The sequence below is a fragment of the Indicator indicator genome, chromosome 10 (assembly GCF_027791375.1).
Source record: "Indicator indicator isolate 239-I01 chromosome 10, UM_Iind_1.1, whole genome shotgun sequence".
NCBI classification, from domain to species: Eukaryota; Metazoa; Chordata; class Aves; order Piciformes; family Indicatoridae; genus Indicator; species Indicator indicator.
In genome coordinates, this window is record NC_072019.1 from 1,997,816 (window position 1) to 2,018,998 (window position 21,183).

Consider the following 21,183-nt stretch of genomic DNA (forward strand, 5'->3'; position numbering starts at 1 on the left):
TCCACCTCCCTTGGATCTCCACCTTATTATTTTTCTTGGAGTTATTTATTTTGCCAAATATTACAGCCCTACAATTCTATTAATATCAGTTAGAAGCATTCTAGTCCAAAAAAGACAACAGCTGTTTTCTACTTCTATTGCATTTTTAGGTAAACAAGCAAAGCAATAAAACAGAATAAAAATCTCTTCTTAATTTAATGAGGCCTGGATATAGTACAAAAAGGAATCCCTTTTTTTTTCCGTTTGTTTGAGAATCTAGGTCACCTTGTATGGAGAAGATTTCTTTACTGAGAAAATACCTTTCTTTTTTTTTTTTTTTTTGCATTGTACAGTTCACTCTAAACAGCACTGTCTGGGACTACACACCAGTATCTGTACTTTCATGTTGGTTTTGTCTCCTGACAAGAAGAGGTTGTTTTTTTTTTTGTGGTGTGTAATTAACTTTTGCTTATCTGAGGTACGCTGAGGGAAGGGAATGAGCAAGGAGATATGTCAGTGATGTGGGAAATGCTGGATGCAGCAGGAGAAGTTAGAGCAGGTCTCTTGAATCTCTGTACTTCTCTTACCATCAGGTTGGTTGGGACCAATGCCAAATTGAAATTGGATCTGTGTATTCACATGATAATGCACACAACCTAATAAGCCTTGTGGAATGTCGACCATTGGGGAATAGATGCATCAGCCTGCTCTGAATGGTCTGGTGGAGTCTGTTCAGGTCCCGTGTGGCTGGAGCTAATAAGCTCTGATGACTCTGTGCAGAATTGCTTGCTTGTTCTTGAAACAATACTGCAGCATACATGAGATGCTTGCAAGATTTATAAATAGCAGCTCCATGCTGTGTGGTGCGGGTTCTGAAGCTGTGCTGGCCTGGGGAGTGAACTAGTTGTGCTTCCACATAGCTGCCCTGAGCTAATGAAATTGCTAAACGAAGGCACCTCTGTGGTCTTGAATGGAAAATGTGCTACCTAGAATATCTGATCCCACTTGATAAAGATCTGGTGGCAGTAATAAGTTGAGTTGTTTGGGGGCGGGGGGGTTCTCTTTTTTGGTTTATTTTGGATTTTTAGGAGCAGCTTTCATACTGCTAGTTCCTTATCATTGTTTTTATCTAATTTTCAGATGATTTTTCTTCAAACTAGGCACTAGTCAGGGACCAAAGGGAAGAAGGTAAGGGAAGAAGATAGGTAACATATTCATTTGCCCAAGAATACGACAGTGTAGAAAGATGGAAGAAATAGAGTCTGGCATTAGCTCTTGAATAGTTGTTTTTCTTACATTTCCAAAATGTCTTTTTAGGAGAAAAGGAATAAACAGAAATATGTGAGGTTTCTGTACTTATTACCAGCCTTTTGAGGCATGCATGAAATTACTATGCTGCCCTTTCTCAAAAGGTAACACTGCTATTTTGTTTTGGTACTTTTCTCATGAAGGTAGAGCACTGCCAGATTAAGACAAAGAAGTTACTGGACAAGTCTGTATGAAATTGAATCTGTTTGTGATGGGTGAAGCCCTCCTAAGCATGTACAGAAAGTTCCAGGGTGTCGTAACAGAGGAATCTTGTTACGCTTTGGGTTTTGTTTTGTTCTGTTTTTTTTTTTTCTCATTGAGATTTGGCATCAAAAGCCTAACTCCATTCCAAAACATTGTCTGCTCTTAGTGCTTTACTCATTCTTTGTCTTCTGCCATCTAAGTGCTCAGCTCTCCAGTGGGGGGACCTTGCATCGCAACAGATTGCTCTAGAAAAAACATCTTGTTTATTTTTTTATCACTATCAGTAGACTTTTCAAAGGCAAAGGAACTATTTGAAGTAACAGGGCAGATGTGAGGGCTGAAGGAGAGCTGAAAAGGTCTTGCTGCTTACGGCAGATTTCCTTCAGATAAACTGTGAAATCCTCAGGATCATTATGGATGACTGATATTTGCCATGCGAGTAGCAGAAATAATAGTTGCTGTGCACCTCACCTGTGTCTGTGCTGGCTGGTATAGTCTGTCATCTTAGAGGTTTGCTCACAGTGGGAAATTCTTAAAGGTGAATTTGTGTGTGTGTATGTATATGCATACTGAGTGTGTGGGGGGGTGTTGTACAGAGAGAGAGGGACAGGCATGGGAAAATTTTGAAGAGCTGTTTTAAAATACCCTTTTGATTCTGCTCATTTAAACTGCATGAAACTCACAGAATATCTTTGGTTGGAAGAGACCTTCAAGATCTAGTCCAGCCTTCAACCCAGCACTGCAAAGCCATCATTAAACCCATTATCTAAGCCCCAAGTCCACATGCTGTTTAAACATCTCCAGGGATGGTGACTCCACTACTGCCCTGGGCAGACCATTCCAATGTTCTCAAACATTTTTCACTGAAGAAATATTTCCTAACATCCAGCCTGAACAGCTCCCCTGGCACAGCTTGCATCCATATTCTCTAGTCCTGTTCCTTGCCACCAAGGGAAAGAGGCTGTCCACCTTCTTGTTCCAACCTCCCATCAGGTAGCTGTGCGGAGTGATAAGGTCTCTCTTTAGCCTCCTTTTTTCCAGACTGAACAACCCCAGTTCCCTCAGCTGCTCCAAGAACCTCTAGGGCTACATCCTGTTTGCTGTGTTTGTATTTCCAGCAGGTGTCTGGTAAGTTGAAGTCACCCACAAGGACTGACGATTCTGGGACCTTACCCAGCCACTTGTAAAACACTCTGTCATCCTTTTCATCCTGGTTGGGTAGTCTATAGCAGATTCCCACCATGACATTGCCTTGTTGGCCTTCCCCTTCAATCTTACCCACAAGCATTCATCCCTACCATCACCATCTTCGTCATGCTCGAGACAGCCACCCCACCACCTCCCCTTCTGGACCTATTCCTCCTGAAGAGCCTATAGCCATCCAACACAGCACTCCAGCTATGGGATTCATGCCCCCAGGGCAATAATGTCATAGTTTTCCTGCTGAATGATAGCTTTAAGCTCTTTCTGCTTATTGCCAAGGATCCATGTGTTGGCATAGATACACTGCAGGTGGGCCATATATTTGTGGGGTAGGGGGCTACTTCCTCCTTGATCACAGCCTTGATGACGAACTTGCCCCCATTCTATTCATGTAGGCAGCTGCCTTCAGCCTGATAGGTGCAGGATACAGGGGCTGCCTGATCCTGGGTGTTCCTATTTCTGTTTTGAGGAGGACAGAGCCTGACTCCACCAGTCTGTCTCTCCTTCAGCCTCCCTGATGCTCCTTAACCTTTCAGACTCCTCTTGCGACTCTGCAGGCACTCCCTGCAGCCTGTGACCTGGACAGCTGTATGTTTCCAAGCTCTGTCTGGGTTCCCACATCCACTCCAGAAAGTGGTGAGAGCTTGACTTTTTGCCGGGTGTAGATCATGGCTGAACTCCTTCCAAGGGGAGTACCACCATGCACGCAAGGGCAGAAGGCTCTTGTTGGGTTTCCTGTTCATCCCCAGGCTTTCCAGAGTCGGGGACCCACCACCCACCTCAGCTTAGCACGCAGGCAATCTGCTTTCTCAGCTTCCAAAGAGCCCCCCAAAAGAGCGCTTTGCCGCCCCTTTTTGCTGCAACCCCCTCCCCAGTGTGAACTTACCTTCACTGGAGGTTGTCTCTTCAGTAGCAGAGACTTTGCCCTGCCTGCATGAGCTTACTGCCCAAATTGCCACACCACACCCAGTTTGCTTGCTCTGTGTTTTTCCTCCCTCTGGGTTGCTGGTGCTTGTGTTGGGTCCTGGCAACGCCCCCTTGCAGCCGTGTTGGTCTCAAGTGCCCACGAGATTCAGCAGGTCCTGACAAAGCTGTGCGCTGGGACCTGCTCGCCAGTTACCTGCAGAGCTGCTGTCTGCCTCCACCTAGCCCAGTCTAACCCACAGCACTTAACCATCATAGCATAATAGGAAGATCCTAAAATGTGTGGAGTTTTTGTGTGGCCTTTTTCCTCTCCGTCTTTGAAGAGAATGGCCCCCGACTGTCCTGAATGAGACCTTGTCAGTTGACCTTCATGGAAGAGGAATGCATTTCTTCACTACCAAAAATACAGCTGTGCCCTAACCACTTCAGAGAGCTGTCATTACAAACCAGATCTCATAATGCATAGGTAGAAGCTCAGAGATAGTCTGTCTAGTGTATGTATTGTGTATAAAATGGAAAAATAAAAGTTGAATGTTGTCATCTCAGTGCTTTGAGAAGGGCTTAATTTAATCTTCTCTACTAAGGAGAGAAGAATAATGGGGAATTTAGAGATAATGCCAAAGGAAAATGAAAGCAGAGGCAGAAGGCCAAATGGAGAAATTCCTCGTGTGTGATCCATCCAGAATCCTTGCTGTATTCGGACTTAATGCAAGATTTATTGCCATTACAGTTAGGTTTTGATAGAGGCATATAACATCATCAGCTTTTATGTTCTCCAGTAGGGTGGTATGAAATGGTATGTTTGTTCAGGATACCAATAGCACTTTGCACAGCCTCTTTGGTATATAACAGAGCAGCAATGATGCAGAAATTCTGTTACATGCATGCTAATACAAACATTTTTGAAGGTAGTTCTTTGTAAATATTTGTCGAGAAGCACACAAGCAGACAGCATTCTTGCTATGAGGCAAATAAGGTATCTGTTCTTCTGTTTTATCTTCCACATGTCAGTCTATGATGCATGGGGAAGATACTTTGTGTCCCAGGTGCCTTTGTTATGTGACGATTAATGTTGTGATTGTGGTGCTTGATTGACATGTGTGATTTCTTTCTGATGTAAAGCAGCCCTGTCAAAAGGCTCTGTTGACTTCTGCCAAAGAGCCAAACTTTTGGAACACACCTAGATGTAGACAACTGAAAGTTCAACACTACACTGTTTGTTCACTCTCTGGGTACAAGCCAGAAGGTTTTGATTTGTTTGTTACAGTGTTTGGGGGATTATTAGCAGGTTTTTTTTGTTTATTTGGGGGTTCTTTTGTTTTGTTGGGGTTTTTTTTGTTGTTTTGGGGGTTTTGTTGGTTTTTGTATTGTTTTTTTCTATCTTAAATTTTTTTTGAATAAGTACAAAAGCCTAATGTAGGGAATACAGGATTTGGGCTTCAGGTGGATTCCTGGCTGTTTCTGCTGACATGCTACAGTAGTGTGTAGTAGCGAACCCTGCAAAAGATTGATTTGACCTTTTTTAGTCTGTTTACACCTGTGCCTAGGGAGGGTGTGGTGGGTTGAAAATCCCCCCCCAACTCCCTTACCTCTCCAATGGGATTGTTTAGAATTATCATTATTTTTCTTTTTACAACCAGTAGTGATTTATTTCCACTTTACCACTTTCTGTTCAAGATCTGTGAAAAATTTTTAAAGGCATAGCCTAAAACTAGCAAAGAGGGAAACTTCTGGCCTTTTGAAATTAACCAGTTGCAAATCAGTGGAAAAGAGGGGGGGAAATAAATATTTTGGTCTAATCAGAGTGCTCCTTCATAATTGTAAGTAAAAATGTGTTTTAATTAAACCAGAATTCTACAATGAAAAACATGTAGTGCGGTGGATCTCGTTGGGAAAACTGGAGGGGAGAGAATTGGAGAACAGGACTGCAAATGGCATATAACAGTATCAAAACTGTTGCATTTTTATTCTAGGTAATTATGTTGGGATGTGTGAAACTTTTACATAATGCAGTCCCACGGAAAAAATCTAAGTAGTCTAGAAGACAGTTTGTCAGAGCAGCTGTGACTGATTTAAGTGGGATGCTATTATTGTAAATTTTGGAAATGCTCAGACTTCAGAGTATTGTGCTGAGAAGGATATGTTAATGATTTTTACTAGTGGTGGCAGCAACCATTTGAGGATATTGAAGAATGCAAGTTTTTTTCCATGATGCTTTACTGTTTTAAATATGTAAAGCTTGAGAAGCTGGAAGCTATGTGCCTCCTACAGGTTAAAATTAAGATTGAGGTACTATGCATACACTGCTTATGCACTTAGTAGCTTTGGTTCTTTTGAATCCCAAATTGCCTCTGTGCTTTGACTTAAAATGTGGAAATGTGTTTCCTAGGACCTGTTTTTTGGTTGAAATTTGAATGTAAACATTTTATCCAGAAATAGATGTGTTCTCTTTGAAGTTAAACCTACTGAAATCTTTTGTTTTGCTTGAGACAAGGATGTGAAATCAACAGGCAGAAAGAAACATTGCAATCAAATGTCAGCTCCAGTCATAACAGTTTTCAAAAATAGTTGTGTTTTTTTGTTGTTGTTGTTGTTTTTTTCATATGGCAGGCCTGTACATTGAAAATCTAAGGTATTTTGTGTCTGTTCAAAATAGATAGCTTCCTTCAAATTTAGTGTTCTTGGTGAAATAAAAGTTTATTCACAAGATGAACAATAACTTTGTGTTTGGGGGTGGATTGCCTTGTCTAAAGCCTCTTGTGATAAGAATTGAGTGTAGGTCAGTTCCTACACTCCATTAGTTAAGGAATAGAATCTGGCCTTGCAGTGATGTGAGTACAGCCTGTCCCATCCCTGCAGCTCAAGGTCCTTTTGTTGAAGGAAGCTTTGTCTCAAGTTTTAGTTGCTGTTCCCATGTGATTTAACATTGAATAATGCTGGGTTTTATAGTGCTTGGCAGATATTTTCAGTGTGGAAACACACTGTAAATATAAGGGTTAAATTAGGCATTTCAAAAAGGGGAAATGAATTTGCATTTCTGCCATGCAGGAGTCTTCCCAGTTTGGGGGAATTTCAAATTCTCATGCATTAAATGCAGAAATGTTTGCAGTTGATTGCTGTTCTAACTTGCTTGCGTGATGTGGAACAGGTATCCCGTGTCTCATTATTTTTATAACCTGCACTTAAAATAATCTGCTGTGTCACAATGGACAGTTCGTTGATCTGAGGTCTTTAACAGATGCTATGCTGGAGGTTTACTGCTCTTTGCAAATGGCACAGATAACTGGTGTAAATACCAGTTCTTTCTTTTCCTTTTTTTTTTTTCCCCTTCTGTTTTTATTATTGCTGTATTTCCTATACATCCCTTGGGGGTATCTTAATGTACAACTCTCAAAGTTAGAGAAATACAAAGAGAGTTATGAAAATTTGATCTAGCATAATTTCCATCACCAATATTACTCGACTGACTGCACAAGATCTGTACTTCATTATTGCTAGTAGCCTGTTTCAGTTATAACAAGCCTCAAGATCATCACCTTTTATGATTTTGGTGGGTTTTTTTAATCACTTGCTCTTCTGCAACTGAACTTTGATAGTAGATCAGCTGTTACTCATAAAGTGGGAAGCCTTGAGTGTAATACAATGTTCTGTAATTAGAACTTTTTTCTGGATTTTCCCTCACCTGTCACACTCCCAAATAGTCCTTTCCAAGTCAAAGTGGTTATAGTACATTGTGTTCTTCATGATCATCATTGTCATCACTCAAGCACTCTTATCTCTTGGCTTGTTTATTACTATTTATTTTTAGCTGTAGCTAAAGTTCATGCAGGTTTTGAACTCAGCAGTTACTTTTCTAGGCAACAGAAACAACCAAGTTATCACTCCACTGTTCAGGTTTGTGCATTGGCTCCTGAAGGAACACAGTTTCCTGATTTACTCCTGATATTTTAGGTCTTCTAAGGGGATCTCAATTTTTCAATTGCTTTCATCTCTCTGGCCCTGACTGCATGTGATAGTTTGGTTTTCTTAGTATAATACATAACCATAGTGCTGGGATTGCAAAAGCTGGAAAAGTATTTAAGAGTTAGATTTAAACTTTTTTTCAGTGCCTAGAAAGAAGATCATCACATCAGCATGGAGTACAACTGGGAAAAAGTGGTGCTAGGTAATGTCTTGAACAAGCAATCATAAAAAAAAAAACAAACCAAAACAACAACCCCAAAACAAACCTAGCTCTAGAGTAGCTTCCTATGTATTAGAATCCCAGTATGACAGCATCCCCTGTCCTCGCAACAGGATTCAGAAGGGGAACCTGGAAAGAGCATCACAAGTTTCTTTTGGATTGAGACATTTAAACAGCATGACATAGAATTAATCAGTTGCTTGGGCCTTGGTTCAGTTTGGATGTTTTGAAAAATTTTTCCCCCAGAAGTTAAGGATCAATCTGTATTCATTCAGGCACCTGCAGAACTTTAAAACTTATTACTGCACAAAGCATTTTATGAGTCTTTTTTGAGGACTTTTAAACCTTTTCCTCTCCAACATTATTACTCATTGAATGCAGACGAAAGTGAGATCTTCCCACTGCTCTGTACTGAGCAACATTTACTTTAATGTACATATGACTGTTCCCCTGAATATCATTTCCAAGGCAGGATGTGAATAAAATGATCCTAGTGCTTTTCTCCATGTGCTTAGAGTTTTCATGTCATCAGTGCTTTTGTTTGAGCCTCATGTTCTGTGATGAAAAAGAAGTTCATGTTCTGGTAAAAACTCATTGCACATGAGTGACTAATACTTGTGCTTACAAGTGGTATTGGATGGAATGTGTGGAGCTGCAAGTTGAAGACTAAACCTTTAGGAAATTATAGTGAATTCCCCATTATGCAAATTCCAATTGTGTTGAATTGATGTTAGCATACAGAGGGGGAGAGGAGTATAAACCTTTGCACCTGACTTCTGAAAAAGATGAAACAATTTTAGTCTCAAACTGTCAAAAATCTTATCAGTTGCCAAGTAATATATATGAGGCTGGCTCAGATAATTAACTCAAAGGGAAAGAATTCTAAGAACAACAGTGATACCTGCTTTTGCCTTATCACTTAGGTCAAGGGAATAAGTAATTTAGATAAACACAGGTAGATATATTATAGACAGGCCTTTATTTAAAAACAAAACAACAAAAAATCAAACCCAAACAAAAATCTCTGGAGTTCTCAGGATTAAGAGTTGTTGGGTTTTGGTGAAAACAGCTTATCCCCAGGAAAATGGAAGTGCTTACAAGTTTAATCTGGCTTTGTCACCAGCATTCCTCTTGAGCTCAAAATTGTGACTTCAGTACCACCAATTTGAAATTACATACCTGATATAAATTCAAGACGATGATCTTAATTTTACTGATGATTTCTGAGAGGGATGAAGGTAGGAAGAGGTCTGGCACACTTCAATGAAGACTGTTCAGGAACATTTTGAAATCTTACCTTTGGGGCTCACACTGAAGTTTTAAGACATCTCAGTAGTTGTTGCTTTCATTAATTTTTTCCGTAAGCATCTCCGTTAATTTTTTTTATGATTATTTTTGTGCATAGTTGATTACTAGTCACTGCAGTGTTCCTTGTGATCTGGTTCAGACTTGTACAGAACTAGAATATTACCTAAGCAGTCTATAAGCAGTCCCATTAGTTATTCATATTTGTCTACCTTCAATGTAGTTGTAATGAGCAGGAAATTGCAGTGAGTATTTTTCATACCTTTCAATAAGAGTCTTCTCCTAACCTACTACTGAAAAAAACCCACCAGTCCTGTTCTTTGTTCTACAGTGTCAGGGTTCCAGAATTTCAGTAATCATGTCAACTTTAATTTTCTAATGGATTTACAAAGGACCAGACTTGTAAATAAAAGTTCAATTTGAATATTGTGCAACAAGAAGTATTGGTATTTCATCAGTGTAGATTTATTTCTGCTGCCTTCCTTTTTCCCCCTTCTCCTCCGTTATGATGCTGCAGTAGTTCAGAAGAGACTGTCTACATCTAAATTTGCTGCTTGCAATAACTTCGACAGTATTTTGAAAAGTATACTGAAAACTATAATGATATTTACCTTACCTTTGTAAGAAGATTCACATATTGCATGGGGTTGGAAATGACCCTCAAAGGTCATGTTGTCCAACTGGCCTGCAGTGAGTAGGGACACCTCCAACTAGATCAGGCTGCCCAGGCCACATCAAGTCTCATCTTGAATGTCTCCAGGGATGGGGCCTCAACCACATGCTTGGACAACCTGTGCAAAATATTTTACCACTCTCATTATAAATGATTTCCTCCTTATGCCTAACCCAAATCTACCCTGCTCCAGCTTCAAACCATTGCCCCTTGTCCTACCACTACAAGCCCTTATAAACAGTCCTTCCCCAGCTTTCCTGTAGATCCCCTTCAGATATGAGCATGAAGTTATTTTTTACAACTGAGTTTGAAGATTGGCAGCCTTCCATTGGTATTTTTTCTTGAAACTGTGCTTGATAAGACATGATCTTCAGCGTAAGCAGTTTTGTATTTTGAAATAAAGACTATGTAATTCTCACTAACCTCTTTTGTCTTGTCACATCAGGGATTTGAGTTTTTTGGTTGACAAAATAGCAAATAGTGAATCTAGGGTGTTTTTTTAAGCAGTTGGTATCAACATTTGGTAAGTAGTGGTCAACTTTTCCCCTTTTAAAATGAATTCTATAGAGATGTTTTCAATTATGCTTAAACTCCTATTCTCTTTTCTAGGCTGTAAGGAGGTTGAAACAATGTAAACAGTAGAAATGACCTTTTTATTAATATTACAAGCAATGGAAGCTAAAATGACTGTGATCTTAGCAGTATTTGCACAACAGTTAAGATCCTATTATCAAATTCTATTTTTTTAAGCATAGTTTAAAATTAAGAAGGCTGTTAAAAGCTTGCCATTCATTATTTAAATACCTGTCTTGGGGGACTGCATGTAGAAGTATGCAAATTAGCTATACCAGTTTCATGTGTAAATAAAATGAGGAGACAAAACACTACTAGTTGAACTTAAAATATTACCAACGTTTCCTTAATATGAACAGAAGTCAGAGAATCATTAGGAAGGCTTCAGAGGCAGAGCAGCTCAGATTGTTTTGCTTGATTCTTTGGAAGATTTCCCCTCCCCCAAGGCTTTAACAGCTTTAAATTTTTACAATAATGTCCTGTGCTTTTTGAATCTGAGCTGTTTTTTCAGCACCTCCCCTTTGAAGAGAGACTGAGGGACTTGGAGCTGTTTAGTCTTAAGAAGACCCAGAGGGGATCTGATCTGAGGGGGTCTATAAATATCTGAGAGCTGGGTGTCAAGTGGAAGGGGCCAAGCTCTTGGGTGGTGCACAGGAATAACACAAGGAACAACAGGTACAAGCTTGAACATAGAAGGTTTCACCTCAACATGAGAAACTTCTTTGCAGTGGAACAGGCTGCCTGGGGGGGTTGTGGAGTCTCCTTCTCTGGAGACTTTCAAAATCCACCTGGATGCATTCCTGTGCAGACTACCCTGGGTGATCTGGCTTTTGGCAGGGGGGGTTGGACTGAATGATCTCTGGAGGTCCCTTCCAACCTCTAACGTTCTATGATTCTGTGTGAAGTAGATGTTTCTATCTGGCTTAAAGTAGGGCATCTGGAGTTGTTGTTAGATACTTGGGTTTTTTTTAAAGTCATCCTGTTGTTTTGGCTGTTCATCAGACATTGATGTAGGCAAGATTTAATTTCTAAAAAATGTTATTTTTTTACCATGCAGTTATCTTAAGATTTTGCCAGCACTCTTTAGGCTGGCTTTACTAGATTTTCAAATGTTCAAGACTTTAAATCATCTGGGCTGTGACAGTAGAGTTGCTGGCAAGTAAAATGAGTTCTTAATTTATGGCAGAAGAGATTCTAAACAGAGAAATTGAAGTCTGTTCCTAAAGATAATTTTGGAAGCTTGCAATCCACATGCATTTGTTTTCATTCTTACTCGAGATCCAAGAGTTATGGTTTTACCATGTTCATCTTGTTGAACAGAACAGTCTTTGGTTGAATTGTTTTCTGTCTTGGAGAGTGAGGCAAGAAAGCTGCTTTGTTTTTTTTAGGTGAAAAAAGTTGCTAATACTCCCTGCAGAATCAAATGATGCTTTTTACTTGCACAGAAGCATGCAAGTTAAATAAGAAATTGAGATTTATTTTTTTTTTAGGTGGTGAAGACCTTGTAGCAATTTAAATACTATAAAGTAAAAAAGTAGAAATTATTTTGCTAAATGGAAAAAGCCACAAGATGGCATCAAATTGTCAATTCTATCCATTGCTTCTAATATTTTTTTTAAGGACAAAAGTATTACACATTGTGTGGATCTCTAGATAAAAGCCAGTTGGGATAGCGAATGCCCAATGAAATAATTAGAACTTTAGTTTGTTCCTTCCATTATTTGTATCTTGTGAAGTCCCAATAGTAAACTTTTTTGGTGCTTCAGGAAAGTGAACAGACTTGGGTGTATGCTTGAAACCTGAGAGTTTATCTCCTAAAAACTTAGCATGAGTTATTTTAAGGCAGTCTATGATTCCAGTTGAGAAATGACTGAAAGAAGTCTCAATGAGCATTAACATGCATAGTTAAGTTAAGAAAAGTATCAGGTATGTGAAATAGAGAGGTTTTTTGGTAGAATCATAGAATTCTTAGGGTTGGAAGGGACCTCAAGGATCATCTACTTCCAACTCCCCTGCCTTGGACAGGGACACCTCACACTAGACCAGGTAGCTCAGAGCCACCTCCAGCCTGGCTGCAAAAACTTCCAAGGATGAGGCTTCCACCACCTCCCTGGGCAACCTGTGCCAGCCTCTCACCACCCTCATGGGGAAGAATTTCTTCCTAACATCCAATCTGAATCTCCCCACTTCTAGTTTTGCTCCATTCCCTCCAGTCCTGTTGCTACCTGACACCCTGAAAAGTCCCTCCCCAGCTTTCTTGGGGGAGGGGAAGTGATTGTGCATGTGAGGGGCAGGCCATAAAGTGAGCTGTACAAGAAAGGTACCAGTTAAGGGGACTTGAAGCAGTAGAATCATAGAATCAGTCAGGGTTGGAAGGGACCACAAGGATCATCCAGTTCCAACCCCCCTGCCATGGGCAGGGACACCTCACACTAGAGCAGGCTGGCCAGAGCCTCATCCAGCCTGGCCTTAAACACCTCCAGGGATGGGGCCACAACCACCTCCCTGGACAACCCATTCCAGGCTCTCACCACTCTCACGGTGAAGAACTTCTTCCTTACGTTCAGCCTGAATCTACCCACATCCAGCTTTGTTCCATTCCCCCCAGTCCTATCACTCCCTGATAGCCTAAAAAGTCCCTCCCCAGCTTTCTTGTAGCCCCCTTCAGATACTGGAAGGCCACAATAAGGTCACGTCAGAGCCTTCTCTTCTCCAGACTGAACAGCCCCAACTCTCTCAGTCTGTCCTCATAGGAGAGGTGCTCCAGCCCTCTGATCATCCTGGCAGCCCTTTTCTGGACACTTTCCATCACCTCCAGGTCCTTCTTGTAATAGGAACTCCAGAACTGGACGCAGTACTCCACGTAGGGATTTCACCAGAGCGGAGCAGAGGGGTAGAATCACCTCCATCGTCCTGCTGGCCAAACTTTTCCTCATACAGCCCAGGATCTGGTTGGCTCTCTGGGCTGCAAGTGCACACTGACAGCTCATGCTAAGTTTCTCATCCACCAGCACCCCCAAGTCCCTCTCCTCAGGGCTGCTCTCTAGCCAGTCACTGCCCAGCCTGTATTTGTGCTTGAGGTTGCCTCGACCCAGATGCAGGACCTTGCACTTGGTATTGTTGAACCAGTAGACCTAAAGCTTCTTGTTACTCTAAATATAGTTTATAATCATAGAACTGAACAGAACACATAGCTGTGTCTGGATTTTTAAGACAAACGTGTGTATGAAGGAATTAGGGAAGAAAAGATCACACTAAAATCTTAATTACCAGGGCATACAACAGAAGCAGAAATCAGTCGTCCTGCAGGGTGCTGGATGTTGTCCTTGTTTATAAGTGGAAATCTGAATTTATAGTTGGTTTTTTTTATCACATATATGAGCCTCTTTTCTGTTGATACATTGGTTTGCAAAACCATTACTTTTAGGTAGGACAATGCTAAAGAGCAGAGGGCATACACTAAAGTAAAAACAGGATTTTGTGCAGACATTTTGTAAATGTCTGATGTGATAGGAAATAGTTTTGGAATGGAGTGAACTCCACTGAAAATTGTATACCGTGTGTGCACCTAACTGTAAATGATGCTGTGAAATCCAGGAAACTCTGACACTTTTGGTAGCTGTCATCTTGATTTCATTTTAGATCAGATTACTGCTTCTGAATGACTAAATACTCATGTATTTAATGTAAATCATAAGTAAACTATATATAACCTTCTATGGTAAATTAGCACAACTAAACCAAGTAACAAATTTTTGATTAAAATATGATGTTAAGTGGTCGTCTTACAGAAGATTTGTATTTTTCAAATTACATGGTTTTGTTGCTAAATTAGTTTCAACTTATGAATATTCATCATCTACTCCTTAACAGTCTCAAACAGCTTATGCATAAGAATTAGGTGTGTCATCTTCCAGCAAAACTGTAAAGTGTTCAGAAACTTTGAGGAAATGGATGTTCCTTAAATAGCTGAACAGTGATTTCTGCTGCCTTCTCATACTTAGGGTACAGCTGCACAAACAAAAGCTCCCCTAACTGGAGTTTGAATTTGCAGTGTGCTACTTAAGAGTAACTTTTGCATTAAAAACTTCACATTGGAAGATTTGAAGTATCTTACTGTGTGCTCACTGAGAAATAAGCTACTGTCTTTATAAGGAGTTAGAACATGCAAATGAGAAGTTACCTCCAAGCAGCTAACAGGCTGGAAGTTACCAGCAATGTTTACCTTGTATAGTTGACTGCACCAGATAGGACATTTGCTCTGTCAGTTTTCTTTTCCTCTGGGAGAAATCCTGTCATATAGTTCTCTGTGCTGATGCCTGCTTTGTAAACAGTATCACAAATCCAGGGGGTTTTCATAGGAAAAAACCTCTATCTGAATACTTTTGAAAGTGTTAATTTTATATCTAAACATAGCATTTTTTGATTTTTTTTAGGACAATGTGAAGTGCTAGCAAAATTATCCTGCTAATGACTTTTTAATTGAAAGTGCTTAGTGTATCTTGTTAACCATCACTGTTCTCTACCTCTGTTTTTTCCTCATCCTAATGGTATACTTTTCTCCTTACAAGCCATTTAGGAAGTGTGGGGTTGAAGTACTGAACAGTTTCTTTTGCCACATTGTGGTTTTTACATAATAGGAGGTGGTGATTAGGTCAGTGATAATCATGAAGAGATTGCTCTTCAGTTACAAAGGGTAGATATTATTCCTTTAGTAGCAGACAATTAAGCTTCTGTGCTAAGATGCCAGAATATTGGAAGTTGTGGGCTGAGCTTCATCCGTGAAATTACCATGGTCCAAGGCAATGATTTACAGAACTGAAAGCTGTGACCTCCATCATTTATTGATTTGCAGGAATTGTTTTTACAAATGCAAAGGCTGTAGGCATGGAAGCGATAGCAGAGTTTTGCATTTGCTCGTTTAAATGATTTTTTTTCCCCTACCATTAATTGGATAGTTTCATGTGACTTTTTTTCTTGTCTTTGTTGATTTGTGGTTGGTTGTTTGTTTTTTTTCTGTTTATTTCTTGCAGTGTTCTCAAAGCCCTGCCTTTGTGTTTTAGACTTCTGCCCTAGGTTTCCCTTTTAATCACTGTAGAGAAGACAAATAAGAGGAAAGTATTAAAAACTCCCAAATAGATAATTTTCCACTTACTTTGTTAGGCTTGATTCTATGTGTGCTTTATGGAAATTTAAGTGAAGAGACAAATCACTAGTACAAGTCAAATGGGAACCAAAGCAAGGCTTTGGTTATAATTTGATTGTAATTCTTTCTAAGAATGTGCAAAAACTTGAAAATCTGTGAAGCAGCTCCTGGTTCCCTCCCTTCATGTAGCTGCTGTAGGACCTGAGGATGCTGTTTGAGACATTTGAGGTACTGAGTACTTGGAAGAGTACTTGAAGTACTGTGTCCAGTTCTGGAGCCCCTATTACAGGAAAGATATGGATGTGCTGGAACGTGTCCAGAGAGGGCCAAAAGGATGGTCAGAGGGCTGGAGCACCTCTTCTATGAGGATAGACTGAAAGAGTTGGGGCTGTTCAGTCTGGAGAAGAGAAGCCTCTGAGGAGACCTTCTTGCAGCCTTCCAGTATCTGAAGGGGGCTACAAGAAAGCTGGGGAAGGACTTTTTAGGGTGTCAGGTAGTGATAGGACTGGGGGGAATGGGAAAAAAAAAATTGAAATGGGTAGATTCAGATATTAGGAAGAGGTTTTTCACCATGAGGGTGGTAAGACACTGAAACAGGTTGCCTAGGGAGGTGGTGGAAGCCTCATCCCTGGAGGTTTTTGCAGCCAGGCTGGATGTGGCTGTGAGCAACCTGCTGTAGTGTGAGGTGTCCCTGCCCATGGCAAGGGGGCTAGAACTGGATGATCCTTGAGGTCCCTTCCAACCCTAAGAACTGTGTGATTCTAAGAGGAATCAGAAAAGTTTCTTAACTGATTCTATGAGGGAGGAAAAAGGAATGTACATGTGGGCCTGTGGACAGGAAGAGTTAAGCATCCAAGCTAACTGTATCTGGTTTAGAAACTTGAAACATAGCTTTGTAGGAAGTGATATTTCTTTAGCTTGATGTGGGGTTAGTTTTGGTTTTGTTTTGTTTTGTTTTTTTTTCATTTCATAAAGTGCTCTGAATTTAAGAAAATGTTATGGGAGACCTATTGATGACATTTCTTCAAAATGTGTAATTAGTGCACCACGGAAGCAGTCATTTCACACACAACATGACATTTTTCTATAGAAACCAATACAGAATGTTTTTTTTTCTACTTTCTTGGTTAAAACTGGTGTTAAATCTTGGTGTAAAACTTGTTTCAATCTGATGTTTCAGATAAGTGTTGTTTCTCAGTCACAAGGCTTCCCTTTAAGGGTATTCAGCCTTTCCTGCTGCTCTTCCCTTAGAGTGTGGTACTTTGTTTTTTTACCGTTTTCCAAGTATTCCTTGTGAAAGGACATTGGCAAAAATACCTTTTCTCAGACGCTAAAAAAGTAAGGTTTAAAATAACAGTTACTGACTCAAGTGCCCTACATAGATGTTGGTATTTTAATAAGCAGAAAAGAGTACAGCAAAACGTGGGATTAATTCACTTCTTGCAGTGCAGGGTTAAATCCTGACATGGAAGATTAGTAGGAGCTTGCTGACTGTAAAAGTTACAAAAGCAGTGAGCTGTACTGAAGGTCAACTCCAGCCTATTGTAACTGATCATAGGTGGCTTTGACTAAACAGGGAAGAGACCTTTTGAGTAAGTTCATTTTCTAAGGGCCTGTCAAGTGATTGTCTCTTCTATTTGTATTTTTAAATCCTTGAGATAAAAACAGTTTCAACACCCATGGTGGAAACTTAGAAGCAGTTTCTTTAAGTGTTACTTAAATCATGGATCTTGTCTTCTTGCTGTCATCCCCAGCTCATCAGCTTGCTTGATTTTGAGTTACAAAACATGTTGTTATTTACTCAAGGGGCATGGAAATGTGATCGTGCCATATTGGAGTCCTTTCCAACAGGTTTTTCCCACAGTGGGATCTCTGACCTTTCTGAGTATCTTGCAGTTGTAGGATATGCTTCATATAGCATTTAAATGATTTTCAGATCAGAAGATGTGAAGTGTTGGAAGGGACCTCTGGAGATCATCAAGTCCAACCCCTCTGCCAGAGCAGGGCCATAGAATCTAGCACAGGTCGCACAGGAACACATCCAGATGGGTCTTGAAAGTCTCCAGAGAAGGAGACTCCACAACCTCTCTGGGGAGATAAAATTAAGGGTTTCATTTTAAAAGGGTTTCTGTCAGCCTTGCAAACTGAAGTGGTTAGAATACATCGCAATTGTTTACAGTGTTGGTAATGTATGTTTTGTTCAGTGAGGTTTCATGGCAGCAACTCAGAACAGAATTTGTTCTTGCAGGAATTCAGTGTTGCTTTGAAACCAGGCATATGTGACCTCACTGTTGTCTTGGTATGTTGACTCTGCAGAGTTAACAAGAATAAATAGTAGTGCAGGTCTTCTGTTTGTTGCATTAAGGTAACTGGATAAGGCATGAGCAGAACTAATTATCACGAGAGTGCGATTTCTGGGCTCTAAAACTCCTCAAGGCAGGAATGCATTACAATTTCTTGGTCCTAGTTTTTCATCCAGAGAGTAAGATGATCTTGTTTTGTAAGTTCTGTAACCAGTTACATAGATTTATGTTTCTAATACTTCATGAAAGTGACCATAGGTAGAATGAAGCAATACTATGAATGGATGAGATTTTTTTGAATGTAAAAAAAAAAAAAAAGGCATTTGATGGTTAAAATGTAAGCTGATTAAAGCTTACAAAATCACAGAATATTAGGGGCTGGAAGGGACCTTGAGAGATCATCCAGTCCAACCCCCCTGCCAGAGCAGGATCACCTAGAGCAGATCGCACAGGAACACATCCAGGCAGTTTTGAATATCTCCAGAGAGAGAGACTCCACAACCCCCCTGGGCAGCCTGTTCCAGTGCTCTGTCACCCTCACAGGAAAATAATTTTTCCTCCTGTTTCCATGGAACTTCCTATGCCTCAACTTCCACCAGTGCCCCTTGCTCTTTGGGCATCACTGAGCAGAGCCTGGCTTCATCCTCTTGGCACTCACCCTTTGCATCTTTATAAACATTAATGAGGTCACCCCTCAGTCTCTTCTTCTTCAAGCTAAAGAGCCCCAGCTCCCTCAGTCTCTCCTCACAAGAGGTGGTCTGTCTTCCCCAGGTCAAAGACAGATTCTGGAAAAAGTTTCACATCTTTTCACTGTTTTCTTTCTTTTTAAAAAACGTATTACCCTCTGTAGCTCTGTGTTCATTTAAAAACCCCATATACCAATAAGAAGGTCAGCTGTTAATGTTACCTCTTCTGTTAATGTTACTTCTTTTGTCTTTTAAAAGGAAGGTGCTTCTGCTCGAAAAACACAGACTCCAGCAGCACAGCCTGTACCACGACCAGGTAAGGTAGCAGACTCTCATTTGCACTCTGTTCCAAATAAGCATGAGTTTCAAAAACCTGCCATTTAAAACTCTAGTTAGTTGAAGAAGGACGTAAGCATCATTTATTTGTGGCCTTTAAGTGCATATGTGTTGGAAATAACACATCACCTTTTGGTTAGTGTTATACCATGGGGCTTGAGTTCATTCTTGTCAGCGTGTTGCCCAATTAGCCTGTCGATAGGATGTGCTGCTGAAATGAAGAAGTGCTGAACTTCTTGGTGATCATCTTGGTAGTTCACAATGCCAGCTCACATGTGTCAGAGCTCCTCGATACTCCAAGCAGAAACAACCTAAATAGAAAAGCTAATCTAGGAAAAAAAAAATATATATGTATTATTCTATTATTAATGTGTCAGAAAGAAGTCTCTGTCTAAATGTGTTATCATTGCTTCTTCACCCTTCTGGTCACACAAGGTATTTGTAATAGGGCCAGAATCCTCGACTGGCTTTTTAATTCCCAGTGAGTCGATTTTTAGCTACCAAGTTGATTTTGTATGTCAGATTGAATTGCCATTCAGAGATAGAACTATAGGTTTTCTTTTATTTTAATGAGAAATCCTTAGAGTGTAAGAGGACGGACCACATGTGAGAGGATCAGCATTTCCAAACAGCAATGTGCGTGTCTGTGCCTAGTTTATATGCTATGACAATTTCAGGTTTCAAGAAGGAAGTCTCAAGTGAAAGGTGTTGTTTAAGAACAGGATCATTGTTATTATTGTTACGAAGCTATTGAAAAACGGACATTGTTGGGTTTGATTTTGTTTTTTGAAAGTAAGCTACCTTTTAATATACTTCTAGAAGTACTGTTGTAGTACTGTGTATTCTTGTGGAGAACTACTAAAAATGCTTTCACCTACTAAGTGTTTTTAGTGTGTGCCTTCCTAATTCCATGAAATTTGTTGGTACGATTTAATGCTAAGACTTAATGTTGTAAAAAAATATTTCTTCCCACCAAATCTATTCTGTAATTGAATATTCTCAGCATACCTAAATTATCTTGTGCAAAGGTGCTTCTGTTTGGTTCTTTTGGTACTAGAAAGGTCATGCTGCCTGTCGTACTTATCTCACTAGCCCTGTTGTGCATAATAATGCAAATGGAGCTGACAGCAGTATGAAAAGGGTAGAAGTGGCAAGAACAGAAATCTGACTGAGTTGTCAAAGCTCCCTACTGCTTCTGACTTCATGGGCATTAACTGCCAGAAGCGTTTAGGGGTTTTTTGGTTTGTTACATAGGTTATACTGATACTGCCCTTCTCTGAGGTAAATCTAATCCATCATCTTGTGTCTATTGTAAGTTGAAGAGACAAAGGAGGCGTAATATGAAGAAAGTCTATCCTGCATCAATAAAACAAACCCACATCGATCTTTCTGCCCATCCTAGGATATTTTGGGGGTTGAGACTTTTAAAAGTTGCTTCTTCTGTTCTTAGCAGTCAAAATATTTTAAATGTTCTGTTTCCAGGTGGGTATCACTTTGCATGGTGGAAGTGTTAGTTGAATTGGACCAAAGAGTTGTACTATACTGATTTGAAAAGATATCTGAGATATGCTTTTATTTTAAGATTATTTTTTTTCTGCTAAGCTTTCTTGGTACATCTATCGGATTTCTTATAGATGGGATACTTTCCCTCCTTTTTGCAGGGCAGTGGAGTGGGGCAGCCACTGTCTGTACATTTCAGGAATTTTTTAACATTAAGGGCATATATTGATTTAAAAACCGTAAAAATCATTGGATAGGCAAAATTCATGTAGTTCAGTATAACGTTGCCAATTATTTATCTGTGTGTTTGACAGTGTCAGGAAAAGATAATTAAGGATCTGGTCTCAATACTTCAACAATGGCAACTATGTGTTGTGAATATTTATACTGCTCTAGGAAGTTACTGAGACAGTCGGTCATAAATAAACATGAGCAGGTTGATGCCATGAAATTGGAAGTCAATTAACGAAATTTGCCGTGCATAGTAGCAGTCGAGTTAGTCTGTATCAATCTTTCTGCTGCTCATATTTTTTTTCATTTTGTGGATTAGGATTACCACATGCTAATAATTACCAAGCACAACACTCCTTTCTTCAAGTTAGGATTCCTGAAAACTGATCCATAAAATGTTTATTTAGATGAAGTCTCCTTCAGTAATAGCACCAGTGAAGAAACAAATGCTTTTCCAACTTGGGAATGAAGGATCTCCCATACTGAGCAAATCACAACTTGCAAGGCTGAAGAGGGAAACATTTTTGAGGGCATGGGAGGGGAAGGCTTTGGTTTCTGTCTCAACAATGTTGGTTGCTTGTGTGGTTTGGGGAGGAAGAGTTTGTTTATTTTTTTGTGTGGTTTATTTC

At 40.0% G+C, this 21,183-nt stretch overlaps 1 protein-coding gene across 1 annotated transcript in view; it reads left to right on the plus strand.

Annotated features, from left to right (window-relative positions):
* CDC73 (cell division cycle 73) overlaps positions 1-21,183 on the plus strand; it is a 106,395-nt gene that overhangs the window by 73,148 nt on the left and 12,064 nt on the right. Inside the window, exon 11 of the mRNA XM_054384098.1 lies at positions 18,746-18,803. Within this exon, the coding sequence (XP_054240073.1) occupies positions 18,746-18,803 (58 nt within the window). The remainder of the gene's footprint in view (positions 1-18,745; positions 18,804-21,183) is intronic.